Here is a 12,601-nt window from a genome sequence, read left to right on the forward strand (position 1 = left end):
GAATTTCTATACAACTGCAACCACGGCAATAAACATACAGTCCTCACAAAAAGTTTCAAGATCAAATTAGGTTCACCTGCGAAGGTTATTGTGCATTTTAGTTTCATCCTGAAATCTCACACGAAAGCCCAAAATCGCCAACTTTTGGTGAGGAGGGCATTGTTAAATGAATATCACTTTGATAGTGTTTGATACAGCGTTTGCGTTAAATGTCTTTATCAGCCGTCATGTTCTCTTCACACGCACATTTTTTTGTGCCTCTCTTGTCTAGGTGGGCTTCATCGACTACATAGTTCACCCTCTGTGGGAGACGTGGGCGGACTTGGTGCACCCCGATGCTCAGGATATCCTGGACACCCTGGAGGACAACCGAGAGTGGTACCAGAGCATGATCCCACGTAGCCCCTCACCTTCTAGCCCTGACGAGTCCCACGCTGAGCTCCGATCGGGAGGTGGCCCGGGTGGGCCGAACCCTTCAACAGGGGTAGGCGGGGACAAGTTCCAGTTTGAATTGACACTGGAGGAAGAAGAGGAGGATGAGGAATTGGAGTCCGACCTAGAGAGTCCACTAGAGGATGAGCCCCAGTTAGGGATGGAGCGGCCCCAGGACTCGTCCTCGCCTTCGACATCCCCGGACCCGCGCAGCAGGTACCACCCTCCTTCGCCTCATTTGCCGCGGCCAACCAGTCTGACGCTGCAGAGCCCCCACCCGCACAGGACCGCGACCTCGCCGAGCCAGGAGGGAGCTAGCGGCGAGGAAGATGACAGTGCCCCCTGCCTGCATGAAGGCACATAACAACCAGCACAACCTGCCCTGCTCGAAAGACAGACAGCAGCGCTGAGAGGAGGCAGGGTGGGCCCTTACCTACCAATAAAGTCTGTAAAATCACCACAGTCCCTTTACACTGGAGACAGCCTCTCTGTAGACAGAGGGACGATCCCCCTCTTTTTAATTTCATATTTATATTGGCCTCTCTTCGGGTGCCTCCTAAGTCTTTATTGTTTCCCACCCTGCATTGGGAATGTCACTTGGATGGGGAAGAATAAAAAGAGTGACTCTCTCCCATGACAAAAGAAATGTCTTCCTCTAAAATAACTAACTTTTGGACGTGAGCAAATGAGAGTTGCAGTGGTATGACAGGGTCTTGGTGATTATTTTGCACCATTTTAAAATCTAAAATTCAGAATCTTATCTTGTTAAATGTATACGTCATTCTAATTTTGTTTGATTTTGAGTTCATATTGGAACCGGTGAGGAGCAGCGAGAGAATTGCTGGACCTAATCCTCAGGGTATGAAGAGAAACGCAAATCGAATGTAGCATGGATATCGTGCATGCCCCTAACCCCAAAGTCATTCCCTGTTTGAATTTACCTCTTAGCCACACAACTGGGACTTGTCTAACCAGTCGAAACCCTTTAAATTAGGCACCTAGAGCAATCAAACACACCGACACACACACACCCACACACACACACACACACACACATATATATATATATATATATATATATATATATATATATATATATATATATATATATATATACACACAAACACACACACTAGGGGTGTAACAAAAAACGTCTTGAACCGGAAAACCGTTTGTTTTTTTTAATTTAAAAAGTGTGAGTGCATCGAATCGAACAGAATCGAATCGAATCGTTCCACCTCCAAATGTAATGAGATACGTATCGAATCCTCTTGTATTGGAAAGAAATATTTCAGAAGGAATTGGCACGTTTACAGTACTGACAAATGCAGTCAAATGTGTATAAAATAACAACAAAAAAGTAATTGCATCATATACTATCGAACTGAGCCATACTATATGGAATCGTAATCTCACTGAGTCGAATCGTTCCAATCGTCCGTGAATCGTTTCACACCTAACATCGAAAACGTTATCAAATCGTCTTTTGTGGAGAGATGCACACCCCTAATATATATATCTATATATACATATACATATATAAACATATATGTATGTGTGTCTGTGTGTATAAACGTGTATGTGTGTGTCTATATATGTGTATATATTTATGTATATTATATCTGTGTATGTATATATGAACTATGTATATAGATGTGTATACATATATATTTGTATATACAGTATATATTTGTGTGTGTATATATACACTGTATATATACATTCAATGTATGTGTGTGTATATATGTATATATTAGGAAACCAGCTTGTAGCACCTCAGATTGAGCACTGAAGAAGACACCACCTGTAGTCCAAGGTTTGCCCTGTTTTTTTTTATTTTTTTTTTGTATTAAACCTGAATAATTTATATGGTGCCCTTTTTCAAACATGTTATGACTTACAACAATTTTTCATTGTCCATTCACTCGTCATGTCTTTATGTGGTTAAAAAGAAAAGCTTTTTTTTAATTATTATTATTATTTCATCAGGGTGCCTCCAGTCCACAGTAGCACTTTACCATTTCTGTCGCTCAAGCTCTTCGAATGTGTTACTAAGGGCTTCACCCACTGTAGGCCTGCACATCAGAAATACAGTACAAGTTACCTGAAGGTGGGCAGGAAATTAAACATTTTGTTGGTATGGATTTTCACAAACTAGATGGAACATCTCTACAGTGAGTTCAAATTATTGGTTTTATATTTTATATTGGTTTTATATACATATATATTTATTGCTTTTAAATAAGAGAAATCCCATCTATGCCAAACGTATGACCCAAAAGCTTTCAGTCATCAAGCTTTCATTACCTCCACCAAGCGCGAGTGAGCATAGGAAGGTAATGTTTTCAAGCACTTGGTTATTTATCGCTATGTACAGGCCTGTGTCTTAAATAGGTATGGCCATTTGATTGGCCATTGGGAGATTGAATATTACATTATACAGCCTCTACCACTTCCAAGTCCAGCAAAATGCGTGTGTGTGTGTGTGTGTGTTCTCCCCTTCATTGGATTCATATGATATATTGGAATCCCCCCCTCCACAAAAAGTTTATTTTTTCCAATCCTGCATCGGAACAATCAGATAAACGACACGCACTGATAAACTGTTGCGGCGGTGTATCGGCGTATGTCTGTTTTTCCAACCGATGCGTTTGGTCGGTAATAACAATGAGGCAATGTTGTAGTTTTGGTCTTGTCGGCTAATTGCATTAGAAAAAAAACTCAAGGCTACATTTCAATGTTTTTCCACCTTGTTGGCCTGCCATTGCCCTTAAATCATTTCAAACTGGTGCAAATATACAGTCCAAATATTTTGTCAGTGACTCGGAACTTTCACTAACTTTTAACGCTTGCATTGCTGTATGCATACATTATAAAGGTATTTATTGAAAAATGGATCCAATGCAGTTTCTTAAGAACTTTTGCAGTATGCTCAGGCATACCAAAGGTTTTTACAAGTTCAGAACAAATTATTAAAACTGTTCATTACAAACATTAACAATATACAATAAATAGTGCAGCAAAGTTTGTGATTCACTTGAGTCGCTGTCAAAACATTTGGCAACATTTACTTTTTGTCTTTCTCTTAAAATGGACTTTACTATGGTTATCAATACTTCGAGCTTAGTGAGTTTCAGCCTTCACATCTTAACTCATGATAATCGTAACCGCAGTGCCTGGTTGTCAGTGAAGCGTCAAGTCACCTCAATTGTTTATTCATTCCTTTAATATTGTTCTGGTCACCCCCATGTTCAAGGGACCTGTTGACTGACGATCCTTTAAAGAGATTTGTGAGCGTGATTGTTGAAAAGAATGAGCCCATCACTTTATTTACGTTTCGCATTCAAAAAGGCAGGACCAAAGTTGATAAACTTGAAATAAAATGTCCTAGTTACAATTCAAATTCATTTAGGTTCTACTCTCTGCCCAGCCCACAGGTAGCCTACACTTTGACAGTGTTAAAAGAAGAAGAAGAAAAAAAGTTTTGAAATTTGTTTAAAGAAATGAACCAAGGAATCATTGACACCCTTTGGAAGTGCTTGACTGTAATAACTGTGTGCCATTAGTGTTTGGAAGGAGAAAAAAAAAATAATAATAAACACCTGCCAGCCTACAATGCTACATTTTTACACGAGATTTTAAATGGATGATTGTATCAAAGTCACTGACTTTATAGTGATAGTTTTTACCAATGATAACTCAAGTGTATTTAAAGCAGACAATTGGTTTTTGTGCTACTTAGAAGCAGTGCTCCGCCTTTCTAATCTGATAGTTAAGATTTGAGAATGTGTACTTTGAAGACTTCTTGTGTCTCCGAGTGTGCGTCCATTCTCTAGAATGAATCTTTGTGGCCAACGGAGATTGGAGGCGGAAAGAAAGCAGGACGTTAAGCAGCACTACACATTTTATTGCACTCCCAAGTCAGGCCGTGCTAGGAAACACTAGTCTCAAAAGTATTTCATGAACACAGTGTGCGTTATTGATCAGCCTTTTTACTGATCGTGTGACTTAGGACGTTGGCCGTGGATGCTAAAGGACCAATGTGCTGTTTTTGACACGCTGAAACCAAGATGAGCCACAGGATGTTGTAAATAAAAAAATTTTAAAAATGAAATGACTATGCCAGTCATCAGAATCAATTCCTTTTAATAGTCAAAAAACAATACAGAGCAGTGTGGCTTTCGAGTCAAAGGCAGAGAAAGGTTGGCCAGTTAAATTCAGCACCGTGGTTCTTTACATGAACACTAGTGCCAAAAAGTATTAAATGTGTACAAGCGTAATGCTCACTTGTTGTGTTGAGCTCATGTTGCCATCATGTTAGTAATGTTGCTCAGCCTCTATGTCGTGCAAACTTCTCTAATGCTATTTATTCTTCATACATGCCTGTTAAGGGAAAAGTATTGTTAAAAAACATTTAATTGTATGTTTGATTAATCATATGTTGAGCCTCAAAATCAAATATTCAAGTATACGGCTGATCTGCCACTCTGACATTTTTGTCAAAGAAAAAACGTGTCCTTTTAAACCAAATGATTTTCCTGGAGTTTAGGATGTTTTGTGGGGGAAATGCCAATAAATTACATGGAAATTTATGTCAGTCTTTTTCATGATTGTCTTATTTACACAACGTGTTAGTAGGACTCCAGTGTAACATATGTTACAAAAAAGGTCAAGTTCATTTCGACGTTTTCAGCAGAAGCCTCTGTCAAGTCTGACCGGGGCTCCGTTACAGGCTGGTGGCTTCACTCCCTGAAATGATACACAGTCATGTCTCAGCGACGTCCAACTGACTCTCAAAGCTAAAAAGTCACAGGCCACTTCTTAAAAAGAGAATTCAACCCAAACTTTTTTTTTTTTTTTTTCAAGAATATGTTCTATGCAGGCCCACTAGTTGAAACACGGCATTCTGATTAATATTGCTTTTGTGGAAAATGAGTTAAGCAGCAAAATCCACCTGTTTTTAGCCAACTCAGGGGGCGACCATTTTGTCACTTCTGTTGACTGAAAAGGACATCACAGATGCTCATCGCTCAGATAACGACTAATCATGGCTCAGCTTCGGAAAACAGGTGAGCTGTGATTAGTCGTTACCTGAGCAACTATGATGTCATTTTCAGCCGACAGAAGTGACAAAATGGCCGCCCCAGAGATGGCTAAAAATTGGTGGATTTTGCTGCTTAACTCTTATTCCACAAACGCTGTATTTATCAGAATGCCTTTTTGCAACTAGTGGGCCTGACAATGGCTTTATAAATGTAGTTGTATTTAGGGCTGTGCAATTAATCGAAATCCAATTACTACACTCCACGATTACAAAATTGGCATAACCATAAAAAATGATTAATAATATGCATTTATATCCAATGCACTGTTTGTTTACACCAGGAAATCATACATTTGCACCTTTTATAACAAATGTTAAACATTTGATTTGGTCCAAAAGGAACTTATACAATTATAGTGTTTCAAAGAAATGTATTTGTCTTTTACGTTTAAACATTTTCTTGGGTTGGACCAAAAAATTAATGATCGCTTGAATAATCGTGATTTCAGTTATTACCAAAATTATCGTGATTATTTTTCTTTTCCCCCATAATCGAGCAGCCCTATTTGTATTTTCTTAATGCTACTGTCAGAGAGGTATTACTTTAACAATTACTTATTGTCCACACATTTCATCTACCGGTATTCACCTTATTTGGATTATACAGATATACCTGTGTGTGTATGTATGTATGCATGTATGTAAGTGTGTAATTATTTATAGGAAAACATTGTCTGTACCAGCAACGCACAAATAAAAATCACGATAGAGTTTTCATATCATAGAAGTTAAGATGCTAAAATGACATAAAAGCAAAGTTTCAGCATGCATCATTTCTCACCTTGTAAAGTTGGCATATCAAATGGAAGAGCGAGGACATGGCCTTGTCTTCGTACTCCTCTGTGAATTCCTGCCAAACAGTTCATTTGTAGTATTTTCTGACACTGACTCATTCGCAATCTTTACACAACAGTAGAGCAGCTGAATGTAAACAGACTACCGTAAGACTGAGGATTAACATCCTCCTATTTAATCTTTGTTGGGCCCAAAAGGTCTTTTTCTTGGTTATAAAGCTCCACAGAACAATTTTTGGGTATACAAGACCTTGCGGTGTTTTCATGTGTTGATGTTGAAAATGTTGTCTGTAAACAGTTTGGATCACCCGGTGTGACTCATTTGCGGAGACGATTCCTTACCCCGTTGAAGGTGACCCAGGGGACGTGCGTGTGGGGAGGGCTTAGCGCTCTAGTCATGACCGCGTTGGCGTGCATCAGTCTACGGCCCACACCTCCCTTGACACAAGAGTCGACGCTGGCCCAAGAGACGGCGGGGGCATGCATCCGAAGACACTACGGCAACAAGAACACACACGCACAAGGCGGCGGCTAGAAATAGGATACCCATCATTCAAGTCACACTCCTGTTCTAATTCCCCAGTGACAATTTATTCATTCTCAAAGTGATAAATGTGAAAGAGCGCTGCTGTGTATTTACAAGGTGAGAGGGTTATGTTATTATTGGCTGGATACTTGGACAAAGTGGATAATTATGTTTATTGAAACGGAATAAATCAATCGGCACCAACTTGTACCTCTTAATTCAGTCAGTCACCATAAATGCAGCAGCTATACTTGACTTTTTTTATTTTTTTTAATTTCTCAAAGAAAACACTCACTGTCTGAGCTGCAGTGAGAACATCGGCAGCAGATTCCATGCAGTAGATGATCTGAAAAGCTGCAGGGCCGCACAAATGGAGGATGCAGGCCTGGGGGGAGGAACAATTCGTCACAAGAGTTAAGCGCATTTCAGTTGACCTAGCAGTTCTTCAATAGCTTTTACTAAATACATGGTTAATTTTAAACAAAAAAATCTGCTTTAACCATTTCACATGTACAGTGTGTGTCATTTAGTTTTTTACATTTAACAGGAATTCAAATTAAATCATTTGAGTGAGTGAATTATTTGATTTAACATTTGCAACTAACGTAATAAAATGTATACATTTAAAGTTAGTGATTTTATTATATGATTGTTAATTAGAAATAAGCAGGAAAGATAATGGGTGGATGGATGTTAATTAGAATTCCAGTCATTATAAATCCAAAAAAAGTTAATTGTCTGATTTAAAGGGGAAAACAACCAAAAATATGTTTGGTATGGTTGATTTCCCTTTTAACTATTTTAGATGTATTAATTATTTTTTCGATTTATTGGTTAACTGATTTGTCAATAAAATTTGAAAATGGTCAAACAAAAATGAAATATCCATTTAGCAATGTTAATATAATTAAATATAAATCATAAGTTCATTACAAATTCAAAAAAGTGCATTTGATTTAATTTATTGATTTAATCATTTGTCACGAAATAATTGGTTAACTGATATGCAGTAGTGTAAATATTTTTTAATTACTAAATTGAAAATAATACATTTCACTTTTATCTTGTTATATACCAGTTTAATAATAAATCAATAACACAATTAAATAGAAAAAAAATAGAATGAATAATTTTAATAAAACAAATTAATTAAAAATCTAAATAATTATATTCTTTTTTTTTTTTTTTTTTTCCCCCCCTTACAATTGGAACGACCTGTCCGATCTGTCCGTTTTAAAATCAAATGTGTCCCTTGAGCACCAAAGTTTGCCCACCCTTGGGTGAAGCCATACTCAACCTCAATCATGTTCCCATGGCATTCTGGCTCCCCATGTTGGCAGGCGAAGGTAGTATTGCCCGACACCAGCTCCTGCAGGGAGAGACGGTTTTGAAAATAATTTCCTCGTATCTAATCCTCATGGGGGGGCCTCCGCGTTGAGGGAGGGGGTGGCTGCCCTTCCCACGGGGGCTGTCATCGCAGGGACTCCTTGGGTCTGGGTGGCCGGCGGCCTCTGCACTTTGTGTGGGGTCCGCCTGTCTAATCCGGGCTGGGTGTGAACGGATTTTTTTTTTTAATGTTTTGCTTTGGATGTTTTACAGCACTTTGAGTTGCATTTTTATGTATGAAAAGTGCTTTATAAATAAAATGTGATTGATTGATTAATAATGATAACAAGGAAGCACTACCAAACAGATCGGTGCACCTTAGCGTTGCCATATGGCACCAGTGTGATCTTCATGATGTCTTGCAGCATGGTCCAGGTGGGGAAGAGCTGCTGAGTGATGAACAGCCTGCAGGCCGGACACAGACTCTCGTAGTAAAGGGCAACAGACACCGGAGGAGCCGCCTCCTTTGGACGTACGGCGCTTAGTTCCATACACTGCTTCTGCACCTACAACAGGGGAAGACAAACATGAGATGACCAGGGGCGGAGCCAGAACGTGGCTAATGGGTGGGCCTGGAGAAATCAGGCTGGGCCTGAATATTTCCCTCACTGGGCACAATCCTGCTGTCCTGACACATCGTATATTCAAATAAAATGACAAACTGAATAATATAAAGTTCGGATCTTCCTTAGACAACCACAATTATGCCATTCTTAAGATTCAATGCAATAAAAAAACAACAAAACACAAATTCAAAAATAATTTCATAATTTACAAAAAAATGTAAAAGCATATTTTTTTCATGAATCTCGCTGGGTGGGCAGTCTGTCAATCTGGGTGGGCTTCTGCACACCCAGGCCCACCCATAGCTCCGCCCCTGGAGATGACCCCACCAGCAGTGATGCTGGTAACACACGACTTCAAAATTTTCACATTTTCTAGTAACAACACATCTAATGCATTTCTTTCTCTAGTCAGGTAATTAAACAAAAGTTACTCTTAAAATACCACACGACAAACCAAACCAAAAGCCACTAATGAACAACTTGGAGTATTCAATTAACATAAAATGTTTTTGGGATGTGTTAGGAAACTGGATTAGCATAGACAAAATCCACAAAGGCACAGGGAGAACTTGCAAATTCCACATGGAAAGGACCAAGCCGAGATTCGAACCTCATTCGGACTTTCGGACAGATGTGCCGACCACTCATCCGGCGTGCGGCTCACAGACAAAAACAGTCCAACAACAAGTTCAGACATTCAGTTTATAAATCTAATTTATGTTTTTAATCCATTTGGACCATAACAGCCCATCCGGTCACATGCAGAAGCACTGCAGGCCTTAAATAGCTGAGGCATGACTCTTATTTTACAACTGACCACACAAACCTCATTCAACTCACTTGGGTTTAAACTCAAATCAGATGTACTGTTTTCAGTGATCTTGCAACTACTGCATTGTGTAAGCCAAGGATGGCCAACTGCTGGCCTGTGACCACACTTTGAGGAGCCCCTTGAATAATTACCCCCCCCCAAAAAACATTTTCAAATGTTCTATTTTTATGATTTTGGATGAGAAATCACAAACACGTTTCTTCTGCTACAGTGGACCTCCACACACTATTGGCTTGGATTGAATGACGAATGAATGAGTGAATTGATTTTAGTAGGGGGAAAAAAAATGCAGAAAATTGTTTGCACTTATTGTTTAGGTGTTCAACAGTTTTGTGTCATCCTTGAATTGAATTTTTTAATGCAAGAGAGCCCTTTGTACTGGGGGATAACACACACACATGTGGTTATATGTTTCATTGTTCAAATCTTTTGCTGTTGAAGGCTGGATCTTTTATTCTGTACATGCATTGAAAAACATATAAAAAGAATAAATATAAAAGATGCTATGATGTAAATTGGTTCATTAAAAACAGACATGGATGTATGTTTTATCCATATTTAAAATGACATTTTTGTCATACATCTGGTTAGGAAGTGTATGGTCCCCCCCAGTAGCACTGATGAAAAGCTGTGACAGTTTCATTTAAGTTCCCCAGTAGCTACAGCAAAAGGAAAAAAAAATACACCAAGCATTTACCAATTGCAGCCATGTAAAATACCTCCACCCAATCAAAAAATGCTTTCATAAGTTAAAATACTTTTTTAGGAATCTTTCAGGAAATGAACACATGTGCTTTTTTTTTTAATAAGACCTCAAACTAAATACAATGCACCGGCAATCTGCTATTTTGAAAATAATCTATGTTTAATTACCACTGCTCTGACAGAGTGAATGAAAAAAGTGCCCGTGTCTGTATTTTAACAGTAACCCAATGCTACAACACTTGGTACACTCACCTTGCATTCAATAGCAATCTCCAGGGAGCGACACCACTGCGATGGAGGATATCGGCAGGACGGTTTAGGATGTGACGAGGTTGTGCTCCAAATATGGTAGAGGAGGATGATAACAAGAGCCGCGAGCTTCATGTCTGCTGGATGTGAAAGAAAAAAGCAAGACGGAAGGAAGGAACTGTGTAGGGAGTGCGCTCCACTGAGGACAGACATAAATCACAATCAGCTGACTACAGCCAGGTGTAAAAGACCGATGATGAGTTCATGGTCCCTCGTACACTCCAGTGTCTCGTTTGTACAATGTGGAGATTACCCGAAGAACTTGATTAGAGACATAAATAATACTGCGACTTCTACTTCGGTTGTATTAATTATCGAGTTGTATATTTATGTACATCACTTTGCCACGGTTGTTGTTAAGTGCTATATAAATCAATTTAAGTTGAGTGTTTCATCAATGGTGAACACACAGAAAGGCTAGTACAGAGGTCACCCACTCTGGTCCTCGGGAGCACCTATCCTGCATGTTTTCCATCTCTCCCTGCTGCAACACACCTGATTCAAATGATCATCTCATCAGCAAGCTTTTGAGAAGCCTTATAATGATCCTGATCGTTTTAACAGGTGTGTTAACAGCAGGGAGAGATTGAAAAGCTGCAGGAGAGATTGAAAACCTGCAGGACAGGTGCCCTCGAGGACCGGAGTTGGTAACCCCTGGGTTAGTAGAAATGCCTCCTTGAGCGCTAAATCGTATGTCGACCTTCTGTGATGGTTCTCTTATTCTCTTATTGCTGCTGGGCGATGGAGCAATATGTTTTACACTAAAAGACAGATCTTGTGGGATTGAGATTTAACAATGACTTTTGAATGCATTTGGCCATTATTACATCATTTTGCCAACAGAATTTGCTGATTTTGTGGCTAATGCTACAAACAAATACTGAAGAATAAATTGTCTCTTGTGATTGCCAATTTCAAATTGATGCGTATAATTCTCCTCAGACAAGATCGATTACCTGCTGGTTGAGTAGAACTACCTGTGGCAAAAACCAAACTGTGCCAGGGTTTTTACTTTCTGGATCTGGATTTGACATCTCAGCTGGATATAAGAATAATTAACAAGATCAATTTGTGCTTTGTTCAAAAAAATCACAGCATATCGTTCAGGATCTGGTTATTATAGTCATAGATCACAGTTTTGTATTAATATTTCATAGCCTATTTATCATCACAGAAATTGAGTTAAATACACTGGCTATACGTACTGTAAACACTCAAATTACATAATTGTTGTTTTAGCTGGCTGGTTCCCATTTAATATGGCGGGGCGCATGCGTATCTCAGCAACGTGCGAACCTCTTCAACGCCTTATCTATTATATTATACGTCTACGTCCATGGTGCATACAATAAGGTGTGATGGGATGATTATGAGTTCATGGACCATCGTTCACTATAACGTCTGGTCAAAATGAAAAAGAAAGTCAATTTTCAACGGGCAAAAATAAAACAAAACATTAATTGGACAATGTGGAGCATAGCATGTTTAACTTGATTAGAGTGAGCAATAACATTCTGTCGTACGGCTCTTCATAATGTTGAACTCATAAAGGTAGAATTTTGGGACATACAACTTGTCCTCAAAGTTGCTTTATAATTTGGTGGCCACAAGAGGCCGCCCGAGCTGCTTGTCTGTGCCTTCGCTTTTACCCAATAGAGTGAACTTCATAAATCTCGTTTCTCGTTGAACGGTAGCACTTGGATATGAGTATAAAGCTTTGGTAGCATCAACTTGTGACGCGCCCTACTGATCCTTTGTAAAATTCTGAAGATACTTATGAGAACCCAGACCAAGCGTCATCTTTGCTCCCCATTGTTTGGAAAGTCAGGTGTGCGAAACTTCTGAAGTAAACATTTAATCTAAGGAATTTTTTAACATCTGTTCGTTTACCCTTGACCAGAAATGACTATGGTGTCATCCATAAAGATGCTAACAAGTCTCACAGTT

The 12,601-nt window shown here is 39.1% G+C and overlaps 2 protein-coding genes across 12 annotated transcripts in view; one reads left to right on the plus strand and one right to left on the minus strand.

Annotated features, from left to right (window-relative positions):
- LOC147138183 (3',5'-cyclic-AMP phosphodiesterase 4C-like) overlaps window positions 1-5,024 on the plus strand; it is a 102,265-nt gene extending 97,241 nt beyond the window's left edge. For 10 of the 11 annotated variants that reach the window (XM_086046474.1, XM_086046472.1, XM_086046471.1 and 7 more), the window contains one exon: window positions 272-5,024. In XM_086046474.1, coding sequence (XP_085902600.1) covers window positions 272-796 — 525 coding nt within the window. In that variant the 3' untranslated portion in view covers window positions 797-5,024. The remainder of the gene's footprint in view (window positions 1-271) is intronic. The other variant, XM_086046476.1, reaches the window with a different exon arrangement.
- LOC147138184 (gamma-interferon-inducible lysosomal thiol reductase-like) lies at window positions 4,562-10,835 on the minus strand. Its single transcript, XM_086046480.1, has 7 exons — window positions 10,598-10,835; window positions 8,560-8,748; window positions 8,154-8,225; window positions 7,152-7,241; window positions 6,673-6,825; window positions 6,318-6,386; window positions 4,562-5,181 (listed from the first exon to the last, which is right to left on the minus strand). The coding sequence occupies exons 1-7, from the start codon at window positions 10,805-10,807 to the stop codon at window positions 5,122-5,124; spliced, it is 843 nt and encodes a 280-aa protein (XP_085902606.1). The 5' UTR covers window positions 10,808-10,835; the 3' UTR covers window positions 4,562-5,121.
- Between the last annotated feature and the right edge of the window lie 1,766 nt (window positions 10,836-12,601).

This window comes from Filicampus tigris, chromosome 12 (assembly GCF_054856515.1).
Source record: "Filicampus tigris isolate MCC_2025a chromosome 12, RoL_Ftig_1.0, whole genome shotgun sequence".
NCBI lineage: Eukaryota > Metazoa > Chordata > Actinopteri > Syngnathiformes > Syngnathidae > Filicampus > Filicampus tigris.